This window comes from Aplidium turbinatum, chromosome 5 (assembly GCF_918807975.1).
Source record: "Aplidium turbinatum chromosome 5, kaAplTurb1.1, whole genome shotgun sequence".
NCBI classification, from domain to species: Eukaryota; Metazoa; Chordata; class Ascidiacea; order Aplousobranchia; family Polyclinidae; genus Aplidium; species Aplidium turbinatum.
This window is the reverse complement of record NC_137476.1, coordinates 17,087,350-17,112,135: the sequence shown is the minus strand read 5'-3', so window position 1 is coordinate 17,112,135 and position 24,786 is coordinate 17,087,350. Positions and strand designations below refer to the sequence as shown.

Here is a 24,786-nt window from a genome sequence, read left to right as displayed (position 1 = left end):
AAAACGCTTCACGATCCGGTCTTAAAATTAGTTCTGTCGTATATCCAGGACGGTTGGCCTAGAAGATTACCTGACAATGATAAGCTGTGCTGCTATGCTTCGTATAAAGACTCGATGTGGGTAGAAAACGATGTAATACTTTTACAACGTGACGGTTTTCCACAAGCAGTAATTCCGCAATGTTTGCAGGCACAAGTTTTAAAACTCTTACATGAAGGTCACTGGGGAATCACCCGAACGAAGCAGATGGCACGCAGATACGTATGGTGGCCGGAGTTGAACAAAAGCATCGAAGAGATGGTGAAGTCGTGCGGACCTTGCAGGCTTGTCGCAAAAGCTCCGGACAAAGAGTACCAAGCATGGCCGAAAACTACAAAGCCGTAGCAGCGGATTCATCTCGACTATGCTGGACCTTTCTTAGGAAAGATGTGGCTGATTTGCGTTGATGCACACTAAAAATATCCTTATGTTTCTATGCAGAACATCAGACAGGCAACTTCTAAAGCAGGGGTTCCCAACCGGTGGTACGCGTACCACTAGTGGTATGCGGGAGCTTTTCAGGTGGTACGCGAGCAGCTCTCCGTTGCATGCGATATGTAGTAGTATTGTCAAACAAGTAGGCCTATTGCAACAATTATTTAATATTGAGTTTCTAAAATATCCGAACCACACTTTTATTTCTTTCGATACTAAATTCTCTGCACTCAGTAAGCTACTGTTGTCGCATCGTGCTCCCTGCTGTCATTGTTATTAATACAATGCTCCTGTGCGAACTTAACGGTGTCTATGACGGAACTATTATGTGTGCAATGTGAATGGTGTCTGTGACGAAACTATTGCATGTACAATGTGGTCTGTGCAATTGCAGAATTGCGTTTATTCTGATGTTGGTTTTCCGACGTGTAGTGGCTGAGACCTGAACAGCATTACACTTTTGTCTTAATATTTGAAAATGTCGAAGCGAAAGTATAGCGCAGATTATATTAAGTATGGCTTCATTGCTATTCAACATCGTGTAGATAGCTTACCTCAGTGCGTGATCTGTATGAAAACCCTTTCAAATGCAGCTTTGAAACCAAGTTTGCTTAAGCGGCATCTTGAGTTCAATCATGCAGATAAAATGAATCGAGATAAGAGTTATTTTGAGCGACTTGGGGAGAACGTGAAGCGACAGCGCATGGATCACACAGGCCAGTTTTACCGAAATAATGCCGGAATTGTGAAGGCATCCTATGAAGTATCTCTTCTGGTGGCCCAAAACAAAAAATCTCATGTCATTGCGGAGTCACTTGTTTTGCCAGCAGCAAAGATATTAGTCAGAAATTTGATTGGAGAAGATTCAGTGGCAAAGTTGGATAGTGTATCGCTTTCTAACAATACCGTGAAACGACGCATCGAGGAAATGTCAGTTGATATCACTGACCAAGGGATTGCAGGAGTAAGAAATTCGAAGTTTGGATTTGCCTTACAACTTGATGAATCCATAGATGTCACAAACTGCTGCCAACTGCTTGTCTACGTCCGCTTTACACAGAACGATGCTGTAAAAACGGAATTATTGTGGAATCATGAGGTGTCCACTACATCAAAAGGAAAAGATATTTTCAACTCTTTGGATAATTTTTTTAAGGAAAATGAACTGGATTGGGGAAATCTTGTCGGATGTACGACAGATGGGGCTACCTCTATGCTCGGTAGAAAGTCTGGATTTCAAGCCCATGTCAAAGCTGTGTCACCTAGCGTCATAAGTGTTCACTGTTTCATACACAGGTTTTCTCTTTGCACAAAGGTTCTTCCTGCAAAGTTGTTAATGTACTTGAACAGGGTAGTCAAAATCGTAAATTTTGTTAAAACATCAGCTTTAAATACTCGATTGTTTAAAGTTCTTTGTGAAGATCTCGGCTCAGACCACACTTGTCTCTTCTATCACACAGAAGTGCGCTGGCTCTCTCGAGGAAATACAACTAAGCGTCTTTTTGAAATGAGGAATGAATTACTTTTATTTTTCCAACAGAAAGACCATGAATTTCAAAACGATCTGGAGGATGAGGAATTCATTGCAAATTGGCCTATTTGTCGGATATATTTAAAGCTTTCAATCATTTAAATCTGTCATTTCAAGGGCAAAACTGCACTGTCGTAGACTTTGTTTCAAAACTGGGAGCTTTTATCCGAAAGGTGGAATTATGGAGGAAAAATGTGGAAAACAAGCGCTATGGTATGTATAAAGTTCTGTCAGCCCTTGAAATGGAAATCAGTGATGACTTTTCCAGAGAAATTACCCAGCACCTCTCGCTGCTAACTGCTGAATTGCAGCATTACTTTCCAGATATCACAAGCTGCCCATACATCACAGATCCTTTCTCAGTGGACCCAGCCGACCTACCTGTTGGTACAGGAGAACAAGAGGAACTGATAGACATGCAGGAGGATCAGACAGCAAAAAAAACAACGCAAAGAATGTTCTACAATCAGGGCCTCTGAGAGAAGTTTTCACCAAGGGTACGAAGAGTCATTCCGGGCCCCCCTCTCACTCCGGGCCCCCTTCGTCTTGGGCAAGCGCGTGATGTTTGCTTAGGCGTATTGCACACCATACAACATTTTACTGCAGAATTAGACATCTGTGCGATATAATAGTATCAGGCTGTAATAAAACTATTACGGTATTTAATTTTAATAGGCTATGCACAATAATATTGAATATGAAAGATAAATATGTCACTTACCTCATATGATATAGGCCTACCCTGCCCTGCTGCCAGATAAGATAAGACTGAGCATCATAAAATACAAGTTTATAGGAACAGAGAATGAAATTGGCCTATTCTAAATTAAATTTTATTCCTTTGCATCTGAATAATGACGTAATGTAAGGTTTAGGTTAACTTGAAATTGTCCTTACACTACAGAAATTCCAAGCATGAAAAAGAAAGAATATCATAGGTTGTGAATACACACTACACACTAAGTAACACAGTGCTGATAAAAATGAGTAATAATACCAAAAATTTGAATCAAGTGTGAAACTAGGACAACATTGCTGTGCTACACCAACTGAGAAAATTGACCTGATGTGAATTATGTCTCCTCTTACTTTTCAAAAAAAGAAGATGCACATGTTGAAGACAAAAGCAGAAAAATGCACTTGTATGTTACATAAAATAGCAAAAGATGAAGACCAAAACACAATATATACATACAAGACATTCTGCAAGTACAGCTAAACAGTGTAGAATACAGCACTAAGTTGATAAGCAGGCAACAACAGTTCACTGCAGCATACAAACCCTAATAGTGAAGGTGTAAACAGTTAGAAATATGATACAACGGTTAGGAATGTAATAAACAAAATCAAAAAAGTTAGGGTAGTTACAAGAAAAACATTTACACTGCACACAATGTAGGTAAGACTTAGGAATGAGTATTGGACAGTACAGTAATTACTGTACCACATAATGTAACTTAAAACAGAGGTTCTTGAACACAATAATACTACATATACTGAATATTGTGATGTTACAACTAACTTCAACACTGGATGGTGATTGGTCAATCTTGAGTGGGACGAGTGGCAAGCAAGTAGAAAAGTTTCTGTGGCCTCTAATCTCTGACACAGGGTAACATGTATTTTAGATGCAGACAGTTAAGAGCCGGTCAAATAGGCACGCACACTGTGGCGTCACAATATTTAGGTGCGGAGCACTGTGGCGCCCGGTCATATAGGTGCTTTCCTAGTAAAGTCTGCAGGTTATATTATATCAGTTTGGTAGGTAGGGCAATGCTTTTCACACAATATGTTACATTGAACAGAAAAAATATAGCCTACTGTTTTTTGCGAGTTCGGCATTTGTTTGTTGTTAGTCCAGGTTGCGCCGGCGAAAGCTTTATCAATAAATTATTCAAGTTTCCAAACATGACTGAGTTCACTTTTAGTTAAGTCAAATAATAACTACATCAAAAATAAGTAAAAAAACATACCGTAGCCTATATTCAAGCGGGTGGTAAAAATTTTGGTGTGCAGTGCCTGATTATACTGACTATGCAATAATGCAAGTACAGCAAAGAACCCACTTAGCAAGCTCTTTTGTTTGAAAAGGTACATGAGGTGTAAGGATGAAGATTTTATTCAACAATTAATAAATATGGAAAATGCGCTATTAAACACTGCGAATAATGAAATAACCCACCTAAAAAACACAATGTAGATTGTAGACTTTACTAAGAATAGCACCTAAATGACCGGGCGCCACAATGCTCCGCACCTAAATATCCTGACACCACAGTGTGCGCGCCTATTTGACCGTCGCCTAATTGTCTGCACCTAAAAGACGTGGACCCACATACAGCCAGTTTAACAACCACATAACGGTATAATGTGCTATTACTGTTAGAACTCTGATGTAATGGACCAACACTCTGGTCAGTTTTTTTTTCTCCAAGGCATTTGGATGTAACAGAGTCTTAAATTCATTTTGAAGTAAAATAAGCGTGAAACTACCTTTTTCAAATAGTTTTTAAAAAACACAAAAAGCCCAAAAACACCCGGGCTTTTAAAAAAAAATCTGGCGAGTTAGGCAATCTCAACCTTGCTTTTGCTATGCTGCCCCCCGGACAGGAGAATAACCAACTTTTATGATTTAATTTAGGGTGCTTTTAACAGAACATTTTTAAAGTTAAGCAATTAAATCACCACTTTGGGCTCCTAATTTGCGCACAATGCACTTAGTTACCTTTCCGGGCCCTCTTGCTACATTACGGGCCCCCCCCAGGACTAAAGAATAACAACTTTTATGCTTGAATTTAGTCATTTAGGATGGTTTTAACCAAACATTTTTGCGCGTTAACTATAAAATCACAATTCCGGGCCCCCCAACGATCACAGGCCTGGGCTTTGTTATTCTGATGCGTTCTGTGCTGTGTGGTATAATGGACTCTGTGATGTTTTGTTGGTAATTTTGCTACTTTCGCTGACTTTACATCCAGATTCATCATCTTGCATATAATTTAATATTGGATCAAATTAGTTGTTTTGAAAATAGTGGTATGTGTGGACAATCCGTGGTGGCTAAGTGGTACGAGAACATAAAAAGGTTGGGAACCCCTGTTCTAAAGCAACGATCAGCGCACTTCAACAAATCTTTGCGATAGAAGGCTCTCTGGACACGATTGTCTCAGACAACGGAAGCCAGTTTACGTCCGGAGAGTTCAAGACATTTTGCATCAAGTTAGGAATACATCACCTCGCCAGTGTTCCACCCTGCTTCAAATGGCGAAGCGGAACGCTTCGTCCAAACTTTTAAAAGGGCGATGGAAAAAAACTATAAGGGAGAAGTGAGCAAACAAGATGCTCATCTCTTAGTAGTCACAACGTACAGAAGCACACACTGGCGCCCAGTCCCGGGCGGGCTGGCCGCGCCCGCCGGACATTTCAGGAATTAAAAAAAAAAATTTAATGCAATTTTAAGTCCCAAAATTTCTGTAACCATCTGCCACCTTCTGATACTAGCCTACTTACCTTATTCGCAGGGTTTTGTCGCCATATGATAGGCCCTACTAATTAAGCGATTAGTTTTCGTCAATTATAGCCATTGTTACATTCATGCAACGTTGATTCGCCGTTAAACGAGCAAAAGTGTCCAGCCGCGCCGTTTGTCTCCACTCTGCCACTGGTAGCCCAGTGCTATAAATCAAGTAAATTGCGCAAACCTGTGAGGAACTTCCTTCGCGGCACAAGTCTGACCGCAACTTCCACTGTTTTTACATCGTTTTAACATCACCAGATGTTAAATCTAAGCTAAGATGTAAGTTCTTCAAAGGAGTAATTTTCTCTCAAACGGCGTTATCAATTTACTCTGCTGCCAAAATGCTCTATTTTGTCGTCTCAATCATCACAGTTGCGTCTGTTACGTCACTAATATTAAACTGTGCACACCTGTTGGTTTGGCCGGATGAAACCGTTGGTTGTCATTAGTTGCAATTCAGCTCCTTCGTTATATTACTGTTCTAATTGTAGATTCAATGTAAGCTCGGTTCAATAGCGCAGTTTATCGCTGGATAGCTTCTCGGGAGCTGAATTGCCGTATAATCGCTTCTGCGTTGCATCACAGCATCTTGAATCTTATCTGCACGCCCGCTAAGAGCGACTTATCGTATGAACCCACCGATGTATTGTGTGTGTGTTTATATCGTGTTGTATCAACAATAGTAATGTAATTATGGAACTAGTATAGTATTGCAGTTTTCGTCCCGCAACCCGCACATACCAATCACAAAAAATATGCGGAACTGAATTACCAGGACTAGACGTTGTTGCGTACCAATAATATTTATTGCTTGTTTCCAAATCGTGTTAGAGGAGACATGGACTTAAATGTAAAACTAGGTTAGCCCAACAACCGAGCAAAATCGCTCTTTTGAAAAATGCACAAAATAACCTTTATGACGTGACAGTATGTGTTCGCCCGCCCAGCTATTTTGAAAACTCGGCGCCTATGGAAGCACACCTCACCCATGCCTCGACTGGAAGACTCCAGCCGAAGTTCTTCAAGGGCTCCAGCCGAAAACGCTATTGTCCTTGTTCTCGCCAAAGGAAAAAAGTAATTCAAAACAAGAACCTGCATCTCATAAGCGAAGCTATGAAGAAGGTTCATTAGTTGATGCTCGAAACTATGCATCTGGTTCAAAGTGGCTACCAGGTACGGTAATTAAAAGACGGAGACGTGTCCTGTACAACGTACGAACGCAACGAGGTGTTTGGAAGAGACACATAAATCAACTTCAACCCAGGTTTCACAACGTTCATACTGAAAGTAAAAGTGATTTTTCTGATTCAAGTAAAGTTAAGGTTGCACCAAGTCCAAAGAAAGATTCCGAACCGACCGATACCAATGAACACTCTGGGCATAGTATAGCTGTCCCACAGAGACGCTATCCAGTTCGAAACAGGCGCAAACCTGATTTTTATCAGGCTTAGTCAATATGTTTGTTAGTCGTATGTGCTTCTGACCCTAATTGTAATATGACCCTTATTGCAGTGATCTGTTAGAAGCACTATATATATTGTGCATGTTATTTCGTGAATACTTGGTTAGTATCACCCTCCCTTAGCTGTAATGTTTTATTTCTACTGCTAAGTGTTAATTTATAAGGGAGGAATGATACAGTTAGTAACGTTTATTTTGCATTATGGTCATTGTCTAGTGCATTGCACCGAGTCACGTGCGCTTGATTACGTCGTGCCGCCCTGTGGCTGTGAGTAGTTTGTAATCACGGCAGCAGGACTTCTTGGTAGCTACACATGCTTTGTCCTTAGTTCATTCTAGCTCTACTCGTGTTGAGACCTCTTTTCAATTCCTTTACGTTTACCTACAAGCGTAACACCAACGAACCTCAGAATGATACAAAAGTACTTTGTAATCTGACCCTACTTCTTGACAGAGCGCTTTAAAAGTACGGTGGTTTACAGCCTGAACCTGTTTAAACAGCCTGTTTACAGCCTGTTTAAACAGCCTGAGAAGCTGCTATGACTCATAACTGTATGGAAGTTACAGTGTAACTGCGTATTTATACCACTTTTCTTTCCTTTCCTTGCTGTACATTAGGGTGGAGTGAAACATGGGGTCAAAAATGAAAGTTGATAGAATTAATCTGTAATAGTTACTAAAAGTTGTGGTCTGGTAAATGCATTCATATGCTGAAATATTTCCGATTTTGAATAATATTTCTGTCTGCCGCAAGTTGATTGAAGTTTTCTCTGGTATTTAGGAGCTATGACGTCATCAAAATTAGCAGATAGTTACTTGTATCTAACTTCTGCCTTTGGTACTTCTATCTAACAATATCAGAGTTATAAATTACACATAAATTGTTGCAATGCAGTGGAAAATACGTCTTGTAGAACGCTTGTTGCATATGATCAACTGATCAGAAAAAACACGGATGTATGATATTTTCTTCAAATTTCTGTTCCTTTTACAAGTTCATCAGCACAGTGCAATGAAAGGTAAAGCAAACTACAGTAGAAAAGTGTTTTTCTTAATATAACAATGATGAGATTTCGGTTGCCTGTTTACTTTTGATTCCATACAAATATTGTAAACGCTTTCTAAATCATCGGCTTATACAATACATTTAGACCGAGAGCCAGGTCGATTTATTTGACTTTCTGGGTCAGTAAGGTTTGACAAGTGTTTCTAGACTGAAATTTTGTGGAGATTTCAAAAATAAACCTCTTACTTGCACTAGCCTGACCAGTTTTGTTATATTAAGCATTTTCTGACATGATACCTGTCAATATCGCTATATCCGTAAGGGTGCACAATTTGCCCCCCGAACTTTAGCAAAAAGTCTGAACTTTTTTTTGCTTATGAGGTTATCTTAGAAAACAACTTTTGCAAAGTTTCATTTTGATTGGACAAAGTTTAACCCCCCCACCCGGCCATTTTCTAAGGGGACTAACAGCATTTTCTTCATATTATCGCCACTAGATGGAGCTTCTTACAAGATGCAACTGCATATTTACTTTGGAAACATACCTCTCTTCATTCTGCATAATTTAAAAAAAAACTTATCTGAATTGGCCAATGGGAAGCAGAAATATGGGCAGTTTTGTGCTCTCCCCTAGCGCAATACTGCCTCTAGTGGCCAAAACATAACAACAATTATCTCCTTAAATGTTCATCCAATTGAAGCAAAACTGGTGTCTAACCCCCCATTTTCAAGGGTGGTGAGTTCATTTTTGCTGCTAGTTTTAATGATTCTAGCCACTAAGTGGCAGAAAACCTGCTTTTCATAAGTTTAAGCTAACGTAACCGCTTGGACTTGACTTCAAATATGCAAAGTTTCAACAAATGCAACTCATTGAGATGTATATCATCGAAAACAAACAAAGCAAGAACAGTGCAACATCTATTGTAATTGTGATAGATATTGTACAGCAATAACCTTACACGAATTTCACATCATAAAGGTCACACAGGTATTGAAACAGTAAACTCGCAATTAGATTGTCAGATACCATGACGCTGAATCTGTTTTCCTGTTTCTTTGGTTTGGTAATTTTTTTTCGCGAATTCTCTACTACTTGTAAAATGTTTTGGTATCGTTGTTCCTTGAGAGCAGTCCCATGAAAATCCTGGACCAGTTTGACTCCTCGTTCTGCTGTGTCATTAACCACACTGATGTTATTCACAATTGTTTTTGCAATTTTGTAAGTCTCATTGTCATCCCAGCTTTCGATAGGTTCACTTAAAAATGCTGAGTCAATTTTCAAGATTTTAAAAAATGACCAAGAGTCTTCTCCAATATAGTCCTGGAGATCCCTGTATGTGTCTGCTGGGAGTTCAGGGAAACAAGGTTTTCCAAATCCAGAGCCAAACCTTTTTGTGCACACACCGTCATTTTTAACTAAGATCATTTTTTGTGCCATCAGTTCTTTGGTTGAAGTTTTTACACTCTGACTCAAAAAAGCCAACGGTACAAATTCTTCTGTCAGATACCACATATGTTTTCCAAAACTTTTCAGAGCTACACCCGCAATGGCACCATCAATTGCATGATAATTAAGGAAGGAGTGAATGAACAGTTGGTCATTTTTTGGAGCAGTTGATGGTTCAGGAGCAGTTGGCCACCACGGGATATAACAAAATACAACAAATTTCACAAAGCGGCGAAGTTTCAACAATTTTCTTCTGCTGTGTTGCATGCAGTCATCGATACAGCAGATGGTAATATGTCAAAAGTAAACTTAAGTTAAATTACCACTGAGAGACATCGGGTTGATGCAGTTCAAAGAATCTCTGAAAGGATTGCAGGAAATTGGAAACCTCCATCAGTTGCCAACATCCATTGGGGGATGGTAAGCTTATGGATACATTAGAAGGGAATGAGAAGTAGAAAGACTGCCAATCCTTTTGTCAGGGGTTGGAGGTACGAAGTTGCTAGGGGTACCAGTTATCCCACACAAATCTTCTGACCCCGTAGGTGAGCTCATTGCAAAAGCATCCAATGAGCTCATAAAGGTATGGGACTGTAAAAGCAGCTTGTCTGAAATGGTGTTTGACACCACTAGCTCTAACACTGGAGCTAAAACAGCTGCACGTGTGGCTTGCAAAATATTATTTCAAAACCTTTGCTTTGGTTTGCATGTCGTCACCATATTGGTGAGATTGTGTTGACCCATGTTTGAGACACTTTACAAATTTAACAATCAAAGAGTCTTGAAATTGCTATTTTCCAAAGGTTTAAGAAATGTTTCTCTGCCATTCCAGTACCAGACAAAAACTTTGACTTTTTTGATATTTCACATGAGTTAGCTGAAAAAAGAGAAGAAATTGTTGAAATATGTAACAGACTTCTTGAACACCCAGTTAGCAGAGGAGACTACAAGGAGTTGGTTCTATTAACTCTTCTTTACCTTGGTGCACAGCACAGGTCCTCGTCCTGTCCCCCTGGGGAACCTGGCCTTGCGGCCAGTAGTAGCTGATGCAGTAATGCAGTTGTGCACTCGGAGTGGGATCCTCTTAAAGTCTACTTTCAACCGTCTCCGCTGGTTTGGACATGTTGAAAGGAGCAGCAGATGGATAAATCAATGCCGAGATGTGCCAGTAGCTAGTACAGGGGTGACGAACCTTTTTGCGGTCGCGGGCCACTTTGTCAATTACACATGAGTTATCGGGCCACACAACTTTTTAATCGTAACCTACTATGAAATCTTTTAGAAGCGACTCAAGAAATTATTCATGAAAAGTAACAAACGGCAGATGAAAGTAATAAATTTGGCAGCAGTAATAAATTTGGCAGCAGTGGCCGAGTGGTTAGCGCGTTGGGCTCGCAGTCGAGAGCCTGCATGTTCGACTCCGACCACCCGCACTTGCTGTTGTTTCTCTGGGCAAGAAACTTTCGATAATTGCCTCTACCCAGTGATCGATTTCGAGTAATGGGTAGTACCAAATTTAAGTCATAAGTAGAGTAGACAATCGGAAACAGACATTGCCGTCGGCTGCAGCGTGGGTCAGGTGTACGTCGGAAGGCGTACACCGATGCATAGCGCTCAAGTCCGCTTTCCCGCAATGCAGGATAAAGACATGAAAAACAAACAAACAAATAAAACCTTTACAGTTGAAATTATCTTACGCAGAATCGAAACATACAACAGTAAAAAATAAAAACAAATCAACTTGAGCAAAAAGGAGAGAGCAACAGTAGCCTACTTGCACTGATAATGAAGACAGTTTAGTTTTCGAAGCGTTTGCTTTCATATGAGTTTTTGCTCAAGTTGACTAAATGTTTCGACCATTATGCTCCGAAACAACAAATCAGTTAATGAAATTTCTTTTTCAAACAATAAACCCATGCGAATCATACAGCTGAAGCTATCTAATGCAGCATTGAAGCATAACATATTAAAGAATAACATTGAAGCAGTGAATTTTTTTGCTTAGTGGGATTTTTGGAACGTTTTTTGCTTGACTAAGCGTTCAATATTAGCTCGAACAGACGATGTGACAACTCTCAACTGCATACTAAGATTTTCATCTTTCATTTTCATGCCGATATCACATGATCATTGATCAAACTCCACAGATTTTGCGCAAAGGCTTTGCTGGTGAATAATGCAATGACACAAAGGAAAGGAGTGCGGTACCAGTGAAGGCATAAAACAGCTTTGAGATGTCTTTTGTCTTTAATGCATGAGCGATTGTCAAATTGTTTTGCGGGCCGCACAAAATTCTTTGACGGGCCGCAGGTTCGTCACCTCTGAGCTAGTACAAAGAAGCCTGGACGTCCCAGGAAGACATGGAGTGACACCGTAAACGATGACAGGAAGCGGTGGCAGATGACCAACATTAGCCCCCTAGATCGTGATGAATGGAGACTGAGGATGTGCCTTGCCAGACCCCGTCCTACCCTGATTCTAGGAAATGAGACGTAAAACAGGAAGAAGATGATAACACAAAAAAAACTTTCAAATCATTCAACAGACCTGGTGCTTTGCACAAAGCGCGGTGGATGTCTAAGCTCTTATACGCTATAAAGCTGGACTTATTGGGATCCAAAATATGTGATAATATGAAAGGTAAGTGACCTTCAACATTAAGAAATTGTGCATTTTTGCTTCTAGGTCATAATTCACCATGCTGAAGAGAACCGAAAGGTCGAAACAGCACTGTTCAGTGTCTATGGTTAATTAAAAAATTGTTTAATTAGGTAAACAACACCAAACGAAAATTAAATCAGCACAGACAAGAAATTGTAACAACCTTACCCTTTATGCAAATTTATCTGTGTACTAGACTAACGTTTGATACGGTAGCCTACTGCAAGCATATTCTTATGAACAAATGATGTTATTGTTCAGGAAAAATCTTTGGAAGAGGTCATTGTTGAAACTTCGCCTCTTTGTGAAATTTGTTGTATTTTGTTATATCCCGTGGTGGCCAACTGCTCCTGAACCATCAACTGCTCCAAAAAATGACCAACTGTTCATTCACTCCTTCCTTAATTATCATGCAATTGGTGGTGCCATTGCGGGTGTAGTTCTGAAAAGTTTTGGAAAACATATGTGGTATCCAGCAGAAGAGCTTGTACCGTTGGCTTTTTTGAGTCAGAGTGTAAAAACTTCAACCAAAGAACTGATGGCACAAAAAATGATCTTAGTTAAAAATGACAGTGTGTGCACAAAAAGGTTTGGCTCTGGATTTGGAAAACCTTGTTTCCTTGAACTCCCAGCAGACACATACAGGGATCTCTGTAATGTTTCGCGCTGGCCTTTACGTCTGACTGTTTCGGACGAACTCTCAAAGACGAACAGATAACTTTATTTGAATCTCAAACATAAATTGGCAATGTACACGCCCACATAGCTGCGGCACTAAAACGATTGACTTTGACAACTAGTTGAACTCGAGTTCGAGAATGCCGCATCGCTGTCGGGAAAGCGTATTTAACAGCGGCCAATCAAGAGGTCATGGAAAACGCGTAAGGCAAAATGTGAAACACAAGATACAAACTTAAAGGGCAAGTTCTCAAATAAAATAAAAGTTTAAAGGCACGTTTCCAATATTGCATCCCCCTTTGTCTGAAGAAAGAAAACTATTTCACAATACATAAACAGATTAAAATGAACTTATGAAGAGTGGTACACTGCCAGATACACACGAAATAACGAAATCCCATCTACTACACAATTTACTTTCAAAAAACTTGGATGAACAGTAAGAACAACTTATAGCACGTTGCACAACACGAAATCTAAACGTACCACGATACTATCACACTATGTGCACTACTACTTAGGTTGCACAGACACCATATCTCTCAGGAGGCTTTACTACCCGGCCAGAACGGGTCATCATATACGGTGCTGGCATATTATTTTGGCGTGGCGCATTGGGCTCGTCGTTAGATTGATCAAATACATGTGCATCAGGAACCAAAGGATTAAATTTGAATGTCGGCTCCACATTAATTAAATATCTCCGGTTTCTCCGGTAGGTGTTGCCATAAGAATCACGCACATTATAGGATCGCGGTGAATTGTGACGACCGGTTACGACAGCTGGCTCCCATTTTTTTCCAACTCTGTGGCGAACATTTTGGCCATTAACAAGAGGTCTCATGGGTCTACTTGAGCGATCATAATACCTTTTGTTGCGAGTACGACGTTTTACAAATTGTTTCTTCACAAAAGCGGGGTCAACTGAGACGGGCTTCAGTTGGTCTTCTGTCATTGGTATTAGTTCTCGCAATCTTCTCCCCATCAACAACTGAGCAGGTGATCCTTCAGGTCTAATGGGTGTGTTTCTGTATTCTAAAATACTGAGATAAGGGTCACGGTTGGTGCTTAAAGCTTTATCTAATAAACGTTTCGCAGTTTGAACAAACTTTTCTACAAGCCCATTTGACTGTGGGTATAATGGGCTGGAAGTTTTATGATTAATTTTCCAACTATCACAAAAATTTGCAAACTCTTTTGAGTGAAATGGAGGGCCATTATCTGATCGGAGGGTTTTTGGAATACCATGTCTGCAAAAGAAGGATTTCATGTGATGAATTACGTTTTGACTAGTGGTCCTATTTAACAAAGCGGTTTCAAAAAATCTACTGTAATAGTCGACGACAATTAAATAGTTAGCATTGTTCCAGTGAAACAAATCTGCTCCAACAATTTCCCATGGGTTACTGGGTGGTTCGTGAGGAATTAAAGGCTCTTTGGGATTGTTGTACTGCAATTGTTTACAAATGTCACAAACAGAGATCAAATCATTAATATCAGAGGACATACTAGGCCAATAAAACAGATCTCGGGCTTTTTGGGTACATTTCACAATTCCTAAATGACAAGCATGCAACATTTCAAGCATTTCTTTACGAAGTGCAAATGGCACAACGATACGTTCACCTCTCAAAATTAAACCATTATGCAAAGATAACTCGGATCTGAGTTTCCAATAAGGACAAGCATGGATATCAAGGCTCTTTTTATGTTTGGGCCAATTGTTCAATAGATACTTTGTTAAGATTTGTGATGTTCTGTCATCTTTTGTTGCATTTCTAATGTTTTCTAAACAGTCAGTCTGAACGGGAAACGATTCTGCTATCATTAAAACTTGGCTGTCTGTATCAAATTGGGGCTCACCAACATCTTCAGGGTGCTTTCTAGACAACGTGTCTGCAACCGATATAGACTTTCCAGGTCGAAATTCGACGTTGAGGTCATACGGCTGAATTTTGATCATCATGCGTTGTAGTCTTGGTGGCGCACTTGAAAGTGGTTTCTTGAAAATGGACTGTAGAGGCTTGTGATCAGAATGAATGGTAAAATGTCGGCCATAAAGATACTGGTGGAATTTAACACAACCATAAACGATGGCTAACATTTCTTTTTCGATTTGAGAGTAGTTTTGTTCAGTAGGTGTGAGCGCGCGGGATGCATAAGCGATTGGTCCTTTGTGTTGCAGTAGCACTGCACCAAGTCCATCTTTAGAGGCATCAACTTGAATACACACAGGTTTTTTCGGTTCAAAGTATTGTAAGACTGTACCTGGTTGCCTTGTGATGTAGTCTTTCACGTGTTGATACTGCTCGTCGTTTTCTGAATTCCACGTCCACGTGTCTTGCTTCAGGAGATTTCGCAATGGCGCTGTAATCTCTGATAACTGTGGTGCAAATTTTCTCAAAAAATTAATTAGTCCCAAAAAAGTTTGAAGTTCTTTCTTTGAATTCGGTGGCTTCATGTTTGTAATAGCATTGATTTTGTTTGGGTCTGGTTTAATACCATTTTCGCCAATAATATGTCCATAGTAAGATACTTCGGACAAACCAAATTTGCATTTATCCAAGTTTAGCTTTATACCTACTTTTCTGCATCGATCAAGTGTTGTTTTCAAGTTCTCGACTGCTTCTTTTTCGGTATCAGCCCACAGCAAAATGTCGTCAATAATAACGCCTTGCTTCGGAATTCCTTGCAGGGATTCTTCCATACGCTTCTGAAACACATCTTGTGAAACCTTTAAACCAAACGGTAATCGTAAAAATCGGTAATTTCCAAAGCTTGTTGAAAATGTTGTAAGTTGAGAACTTTCTTCGTCTAAAGGTATTTGCCAGTAGCCTGATCTAGCATCCAAAATTGAAAAATATTTAGCTCCAGAAATGTTACAAGCAACGTCTTCAAACGTAGGTAACTGGTGGTGCTGACGCTTTACAACTTTGTTTAACGGTCTCGGGTCCAAGCATAAACGCAACTTGCCATTCTTTTTACATGTAATAGCAATAGAATTTACCCAATCAGAGTGTTCGTTCACAGGTTCAACAATTTTTTGAGAAACTAATGAATCTAATTCAGCTTTAACTTTGTCTTGTAGGGCAATTGGTATTCGTCGAGGTGGAATTCTAACGGGAGTGGCATTTTCCTCAATTACGATTTTATAAGGTTCAGGAAAACAACCAATGCCATTAAATACATCGTTATATTCTCTAAGCAAATCTTGATATCTATCAGTGACTTTCGGCATGCGATGTTCAACTTGTAAAACAATTTTCATCAGACCCATTGAAGTACTTGATTTTAGACAAAAAAGTGGCGGTGAATGACTATCTACAACGTAAAATGTGTGGTTTTGAACGATGTCTCTATACTTGCAATTTAAGGATATTTTTCCAAGTGGGTAAATGATGGTTCCTCCATAAGCAGTTAGCGTAGCGTTGGTAGGAGATAGTTCACTTAAGTGAGAAAACTTTTCATACACGTTTTTTGGAATTACGTTAACTTGAGCTCCAGAGTCCAATTTAAACTTCACATTGAAATTGTAGTCAGCCATTAAGATATTTACAAACATTTCATCAGGGTTGGAGTCATTTTTGTCTATACAGCCAATAAAATATGATGACTCACCAATCACCATTGTTGTCTTCGATTGATAGCTGATGAATTGGTCGATTTCTACAAACGAAAGAAAAGTGGTTCGGCCGTCCACAGTTGTGGCATTTCTTTCCTTCTGCTGGACATTTCCTCCCATGCTTATACCCGTATTTGGAACAGTTCGGTCCACTTCTTTGTTGTCTTCGATCTTCTAACTTGAAGTGACGATGATGGCTGGAGAACTTCGCGTAATTGACGTGTGAGGATTCAGGGAACACGTGAGTGATTTGTTGTTGGGAAATCTCCTCGCCTTGCACAATTTCGATGCAACATTCCAGCGTTGGATTCAGTTCTTGTAACAATCTTTTGCGTACATCGTCGGACCGTACGCCTCTCACCACATTATCACGTATTAGGCTATCACGTAGATTGCCAAGCTCACAACGACCTGCCATCAAACGGAGATCGGTAACAAACGAATCGAATGGTTCATCCAGTCCTTGACTTCGAGTGAATAACTTGTGACGTTCAACGGTAATGTTCTTTCTCGGCTCGCAGAACTGCTCGAATTTGTCCAGAGTTGAATTAGGATTTTTCTTTTCGTCTTCTGTCAGTGTCCATGTGTTATATATGTCACGGCCCTCCTGTCCAATATACAATAGCAAGTAGCTGCATTTTTCGACATTTGATTTCGCAGATAGAGGCCCACTAAACGTCAACTCGATCATCTGCCTCCATTTTTTAAAATTATCAGCGACGTTTCCTCGTTGAAAGTTCATTTCATTCTTCGTTGCTTGCGTCGAATCCATCTGACACCATGTAATGTTTCGCGCTGGCCTTTACGTCTGACTGTTTCGGACGAACTCTCAAAGACGAACAGATAACTTTATTTGAATCTCAAACATAAATTGGCAATGTACACGCCCACATAGCTGCGGCACTAAAACGATTGACTTTGACAACTAGTTGAACTCGAGTTGGAGAATGCCGCAAATTTTTTTTTGAAAATTATCGGGTACCGTAGCCTAATTATCATTGCCGCTTTTACATCCTTTTAACGTCGCTAAACGTTAAAATAAACCTCTAACCCATACCCTTAACCCCTAACCCTACAACGGCAATGATACTTAGGCTACGGTACCCAATAATTAAAAAAAAAATCACCGAATAGGGCTCTCACCGAAAAAGGCTCTCACCGAATAGGGAACTCACCGAATCAGATTCACCAAAACCGGCCATTCCGTTTTTTTGCACCCTTTGCTGGCCATATTTACTCTGTTTATCATATCTCTTCTTTGTCAAATCCAATCTTTTTCCTCTACCCCTCAAAGTAATCACCAGAGACCACTTAAACAGACACTAAAAAAGTTAAGTGAATATCTACTCATTTTAGATGTGAGATGGTAAGTGTTTTTTTACCCCAATAACCCCACTATTTTTTTACCCCACTTGACTATACATCTTTGTTTGTGATTTTATCCTTCCATGAAATTTTAAGCATTCTTCTATAAATCCACATTTCAAATGCCTCAAGTCGTTTAACCATTTGTGATGACCGTGTCCATGTTTCTGCAATGTACTCCATATATAGCATTTCATAATTCGTTTTCGAGTGTTTATAATGTTAATTTTGCTTGTTAATGTCTTTTTCATTTTTTATGAAGTTGTTTCTTGTTATTTCTATTCGTCTCAATATTTCCATATCGCATCTGCCATTTTCAGTTATTGTGTGTCCCAGATAGGTAAAGCTTTTGACTTGATCGACCAGCATTCCATCAATAGTATCATTTAAACTTGGTACATTTTCTTTTCTTGTATTAATCATCGTTTTTGTTTTGTTTGTGTAGATTTTCATGTTATATTTCTTTCCAATATTGTTCACTTTTTCTATTATTGTTTGGAGAGCTTTTGCTGATTTCGCCAATAAAACAGCATACATACAATGTTACTACTTTAAAAAATTAGTTACTACTTTGAAAAATCTATATCTTTGCTTCTGTAGAAAATACGCAGCAAACACCTTTTTTACATGTTTAGTATCGGCCAAATTTTGCCGATACCAATACTAAAAAAATGGCTGATATCGTCAATACCAATATATCGGTACATCTCTAGTTAAAACTAATCTAGTTCTAAATAAATTCTAATCTAAGTTAATTCTAATCTTCTAATCTAGTTCTAAACTAATCTAATTAAAACTAGTTAAAACTAGTCTCTAGTTAAAACTATATTTTCTTAAGCTCATTCTGACCATTCAAAAAGAAAATCACAACCTCTTCTTTTTTTGTGTTTTCGTCTATTTAACTGAGCCATGTGATAAATTAAAGCCTTCGGTTGCGTCATAATGAACTGCATAATTCCAACTTCTCAACCCAGGAGCAAGAATACGGAAGCCTGTATTTGAAAGATAATAGCGAGGAAAAAAGTAGGAACCGAGATAAAGTTGTTTACCACAGAAATGCACGTCTAAAAATTTGGCCGCCGAGAAGGATCTCCCGGTAGGCCACGATGGCTGCCGGAAAAAAATTCAAGTTTTAAGGCCTGTTTTCACTCATCTCAAGCTAAAATGTTCAAGCTGCTTAGTATTGTATCAAGGTTTGCTTTAACTTCTGACATACTCCTTTGACTCGAGTTGTCGCGTATTCACTTTACAAAGTAATTAATGGCAATGACTAACCTTAAATCATTTTTAATAGGCTATGATGATTGATGAAAGACTATAAATTTAAACAGTTTACAGGCTTTAAAACTCGCGTTTTTTTCCAGCAGCCATCGTGGCCTACCGAGAGCTCCTTCTCTGCGGCCAAATCTGTGTGCTAGGAGGCAAAAATACAAATAACGATAGCACAAGTAAATAGTTTGCAACTTGTAAAATTAACTTGCAACAATGCTAAAATGATCACTTAGTGTTGTTGAAGTCTGGGCCACGTCCTGCAATAGAATCGTTGTACCACGCAATAACTGCTTTATTGGGATTGTAATCCGGTATTGCGGGACCATCTAACGACGCTAAATTGTTTCAACTCCTCGCTGCTCAGTAAATTGTTTTATCTGCATACTACCTTTCATGAAACCTGACCATTTATTCCGTTATGATATCACCATTGAGGATATGAAGTCACTAACCCACAGCGGGAACATGTCTCAACTATGAAGACACATGTTTTCCCCTTGGATGTCAACTACCCGAGTTCTTCTTTTTAACAACGATTCAATGTCCGACAACATTGAATCGACATAAAAGCGACAATATTGCCAGCTGATGTAAATTAGCATTTCGGATTAACACTTTGTTAAAATAAACGTTGGAAATTACAAACAAGACTTAAAGCCGGTGCTCGCAGCTGGATATATTTCATACAATAGCAAATGTTCCGCACAATGCAACAATGATGATTATGACATGCTGACCTAATTCTGCGTCACTGCTTCTAATTCCACGATCATTCTATTGCAAAATTAAATAATTGGCTAGAAGAAACCGGCGGCCAAACTTGGCCGACTGAGAAGGTAGCACCGGCGGTCATTTAAGCGCTACTTAGCGGCCATGGCCGCCGGCTGCTTTGAGGCTTTGTTTATATCTGTTTATGCTTGCAACAATGCTTTAATGCGGAATTTAGTTTGGTGTAGAAATTTTGACAGACCCTTTTTTGTGTTTAGTGGTGGAAAATGCTGGAAATGAATTAAATCATATCTGGGTGAGTTGCAAGTCACATTTGGTGCCCTATGGGAAAATTTCTCTTCAATATTTTTACTCCGTATTATTTTTCAGATTCACAAGGCCAATTTGGTTGACAGCAGAACATGTGTTAAAGATGTCAAGTTTGCTCCAAAACATTTGGGATTGGAGCTTGTAAGTTTTTGTAAATTGGTTTGTAGTTAATTATTGTAAATTGTATAAATCAGCAGTGAGCAACGATAGTTTTGTTATCTTCTTTTGTGCATCTCATCCTTAGTGCAGGACTCTAACCGGCAACTAGAGTTGCCTCTGTTTCTTATTGGGTTTATACATAGCCATTAGCTGCACTCTGTATGCTTTGCAGGCAACTTGTTCTGCAAATGGTGTTATAAGAATATACGAAGCACCGGATGTTATGAATATGACACAGTGGTCAATGCAACACCAGCTCCAATGTGAAATGTCCTGTTGTTGCATTTCATGGAATACCTCAACGTAAGCTTCATTCACATATCTACAGTATTAAACAATAAATACTATTAATACTACAAAACGTGCTCAATGCCAAGCAAAAAGCCAAGCAGAGCGAATTAAATCGAATATAGTCATTACTCTCTAAATCTAAACCCTTGACAACCTGTTTCACCTTAAAAGGTGGATCATCAGAAGGTCTGTATTCAAATAGATTCCTATTTGAATAAGACTTCTTTTAGGGTGAAACAGGCTGTCACAGGTTTATATACAGTATTATATTTGATAAAGAAACTTTGTATGAACATTAAACACAAATGTTTTGTTTTTTATGTTAAAAATCATACAACGGTTGTTGCAAATTGAAATACAAAGAAATTTTCACACAAGTCAGTTCAATCATAAACAGCTAACAATCGATTTCGATCAGCTAGATCATCTTCATCATCTAGATCATCTTCAGTTATGCTGAAAGCAAACAGCACAAGAAATCGAATGATGAACATGCAAAAGAATGAAAAACGTATCACTCTTGCTACATTAAAGAATTGATTGAAAAAACTAACAAGCAAAGGCAAAATAAATGAAAAATGGCACAAAAGAGTATGGTATAGAATTGTACCATCATAAGCCTAACCAAGAAACATCAACAATACGAAAAAATCTTGGTTAAATTGACAAAAAGGATAAAGTCTGCCCTTTAACCAATAAGGCCCCTATTCTAGCAAATATAGCGACAAAAAAATTAACTACGGTACATCAAAAGATATCCATGAGGTAACCTGACAACTATCTGCACAATTTTTTTTCCTGATTAAAATTGCAAGGTGTAAAAGTAGATATTATCCTACACGTCGTGCACTGTATCTATATGTTATATTCAAATAGTAGAACGACAAAAAAGCAATTCTTACATCATAAGTAAATGAATAGACTACAACTAAACAGTATCCATAAGAGTTTCAGCTTTGCTTCTATATTCTGGCACAATGCAAAACTCAGTGTTTGTTATCTCTTCAAATAATGTTATCATGCCAAAATCTGACTGGAAATCTATTAAATCTTCCAGTTCTGTAGTAAGTCTTCGTCGTATGAGCTGTTCTTCTGGACTATATGTTTGGGCATGATGTCATCAGCCACTCGACAGTCTCGTCATCCAGGGCCTTCAGTCCAAGCGCTCCATGTGGTGGTTGATGGATTGGGCAGTCATGGACGACATGATCTACTGTCTGGTCTGTGGCGCCACACTCGCATCCCGGTGAGGGAGCCAGGCCCCATTTGCACATGTCTGAACGAAAGCGACCGACGCCGGTTCGTAGGCGGTTAAGCCGGACCCACGCAAGTCTTGCGAGGGACATTCCCGGAGGGTGGGGATCGACGTCGGGTAGGAAATCACGGAGTCGGAGGTGTTGTTTTGCCACTCCATGTTCCATGTGTAGTTCGTCCAGTGTGCCGCACTTATTCCAAGATCTTCAACGTTGTTCAGAAGCTGTCGTGCGGCGGGCACAAATGGGCGTCTTGATTTCAGTCGCTGCTGTCCTCCAGGTAGGCGCTGGAATGTACTGTGGAGGAGGTGGTCGGGGTCCAGTGCGCGACGAGCAAGGGAAATCATGGCTCCTTTACGGCGAAGCTCAGCAGGTTGGATGCCTGCAAGGATGGGAAGGCAGTCCGTTGGAGTGGGACGCAGGCATCCAGTCACAGTGCGTAGTGCGTCATTGATGGCGGTGTCAATGTGGCGGGTGTGAGAGCTGCGGCACCACACTGGTGCGCAGTACTCAGCGGTAGAATGGACAAGGGCCAAGGTAGCTGTGCGAAGGGTTTTCGCATCAGCTCCCCAGCCGGAACCAGTCAGCCGCCTCAAAAGTGCAACGCGCGCAGATAGTTTTTTGCGCAGTGACTCCAGGTGTCGTCGGTACGTGAGTGACCTGTCCAGGGTTACGCCGAGGTAGGTGGGTTCGGCGCAGTAGGGGAGGTGTTCGTCATCGGTGGTAATGTTGATCTCACGTTTTGCTTCCTTGTTGTTTAGGTGGAAGGCCGCCGACACTGTCTTTGCCTTGCTGAGCTGTAGCTTCCATTTCTGGAGATATGTTGATATAGTTGACATGTCCTGGCTTAGGTTCCTCTCCATTGACTGCCAATCTCCGGCTGGATGCAGGAGAGCCAGATCGTCTGCATAAGCATACTTCCTGGAGATGGTGTCAGGCAGGTCATAGATGTAAGTGTTAAAGAGGAGGGGAGCCAGGACAGAGCCCTGTGGGACGCCGTTCCTGAGTCGACGTAGTCTACTTCGTCGGCCGCTACCGGTGGAAAGGGTAAAGCTGCGGTTTTGCACAAGTTCCATAATCATATGGACCATGTGCCTGTCAGGAAGGAGACGGAGTAGTTTGCAGGTAAGGCCGCTGTGCCGCTACAACATCGTCAATGTCTACAAGCCCCCACCTTCGCGGATAACATCAACAGCCATCCCAGTGTTCCCCCACCCCAGCCTCTATGCTGGCGATTTTAACTGCCACCACACAGAGTCTATGGCTTCTGTCCAGCGCTTCTTCCTCTTTGAATCCAATCTTGCCAGCAGGGGAGGAAGAAGACTTCCTCCTTCCTCCCCCTCCCCTTCTGTAGTAAGTGAACTATAGACAAACAAAACCAAGTAACTTTAGCCGGTTTAAAATGTTTTATTACAAACACAATTAAAAAATCAACTCAAACGTTTTCGACACGTACCTGTGTCCTCATCAGGAATTACTTATATCTGCACTATAAAATGAAAAGATAAATCTGATTATGCACTATAACTAACGACACTCCGGACCATACTGAAAAGCTCCAACTGAACAAGTGACACAAGAATGATTACAATTCAATTATATGACGTAAAATAGATCACATAAGGTGTAAAATAGGGTTGGGATTTCGGAATCAAATTTAAAATTCCAGGATTTTTTGGGATTAGCAAAGTAGGAAAATACACATGCAAGCTACACAAACCACATTTATTTATTGTTATACTGACGTAAAAACATGAGAGCATCCAGAGTATCATCGTTAAGATGATTTCTGCTTTTGCTAGCAAAATATCCAAGAGCTGAAAATGCAGAGCGTCAACAGATGTTGGCTCAATACTTTTCAATGCTGCTCATAATTTGTTTAAGTTTTCTGGTCTTTTTTTGCTTGCTTTATATAGCAGCATTTCTTTTTGCATTACTCGAGCGCAGACATCACAGTTGTGCTTCTTCACTTTCATCTTCTGCTACGAAAGCATACAGCTCTTGAGTTAAAGTCATTTCAGTGTCATGGCTACTATCTTCTGTAATGGCATTTTCATGCTGTTCAGTAGATCCTCGATCGAACTCAACAGTTTTCTGACGTTTTATTTTATGACTAAGCTGATCCTGCGGTTGATTAATGTAGGAAGGTTTCTTGACGTACCCAAAAAGGTGAACCACTTCGATATTCCAACTCTCATCGATTTGAAACTTAAAGCTTTGTTTCAAGTCCTGGCTAATTTCCGAATTTGGTTCATCAAGTTTTGCCACACCCAGGGCTGCAATTTTTGCCCTTTTCGGCGGCAATGCCGCTCGACACGCGCCGTCACTATTCAACAAACGCTGTGCCTTACGAAAAAAAATGAGAGAGGACGTCAAGTCAGCTCCAGGAACAATCCGGGGGAGCATCACGTGACGCAGTCATAAGAATGCTGACTTACGTAAATTTCCTTGCCACAAGTACTTCAAGGCAAGGCCTAAAAGCGATGCTTCACGCGAGAAATTCCCAAGGCTTCCGCTCCGCCATTTTGAACACTGCAGGAAAGTGCTTTGATCGAAGTTCTAACGCCTGGCATCAAACATTTCGCCACACACGTTTCGTGCTATTCGACACAACTGGTTTCTTTTATAGATAAAACAACCGAAGTAGGCTACTTTTAGTTGTCAACGTTTTTTTGCCAGTTTGCATTTCACCGTATAAGCCAGCGGTTCTTAACCTTTTTTCTATCACGCCCCCCTTCAATAATGGTCATGTGCTTCGCGCCCCCCTGGATTTTAAATAAGTATCATACAAAAAAATTGCATATTTGTCGGTTTATTGCTAAGCACTCGTGTGACCTAATTGGGGACCTGATAAGGTGATCGAACACTAAACAAAAGTGTAAAAAAGCAATCGAGCATTAAGTAAATAAAACTGTAAAAAAGCAATTTGAACAAAAAAGTAAAAATGAAGCAGCGTCGAGAAAATTTGATAAATCTGAAGTTCAGCGCAAATTGTTTTGTAAAGTTCTGGT

The 24,786-nt window shown here is 40.0% G+C and overlaps 2 protein-coding genes across 3 annotated transcripts in view; both read left to right on the top strand.

The window, feature by feature from the left end:
- Positions 1-24,786, top strand: part of LOC145770853 (nucleoporin SEH1-like) — a 127,759-nt gene that overhangs the window by 52,745 nt on the left and 50,228 nt on the right. For both annotated transcript variants that reach the window (XM_082582593.1, XM_082582594.1), the window contains exons 3-5: positions 20,021-20,058; positions 20,133-20,213; positions 20,404-20,534. In XM_082582593.1, the coding sequence (XP_082438719.1) occupies positions 20,021-20,058; positions 20,133-20,213; positions 20,404-20,534 (250 nt within the window). The remainder of the gene's footprint in view (positions 1-20,020; positions 20,059-20,132; positions 20,214-20,403; positions 20,535-24,786) is intronic.
- Positions 953-2,107, top strand: LOC145770105 (zinc finger BED domain-containing protein 5-like). The gene has a single exon (XM_082581692.1). It carries the CDS (start codon positions 953-955, stop codon positions 2,105-2,107), a length of 1,155 nt encoding a protein of 384 aa, XP_082437818.1.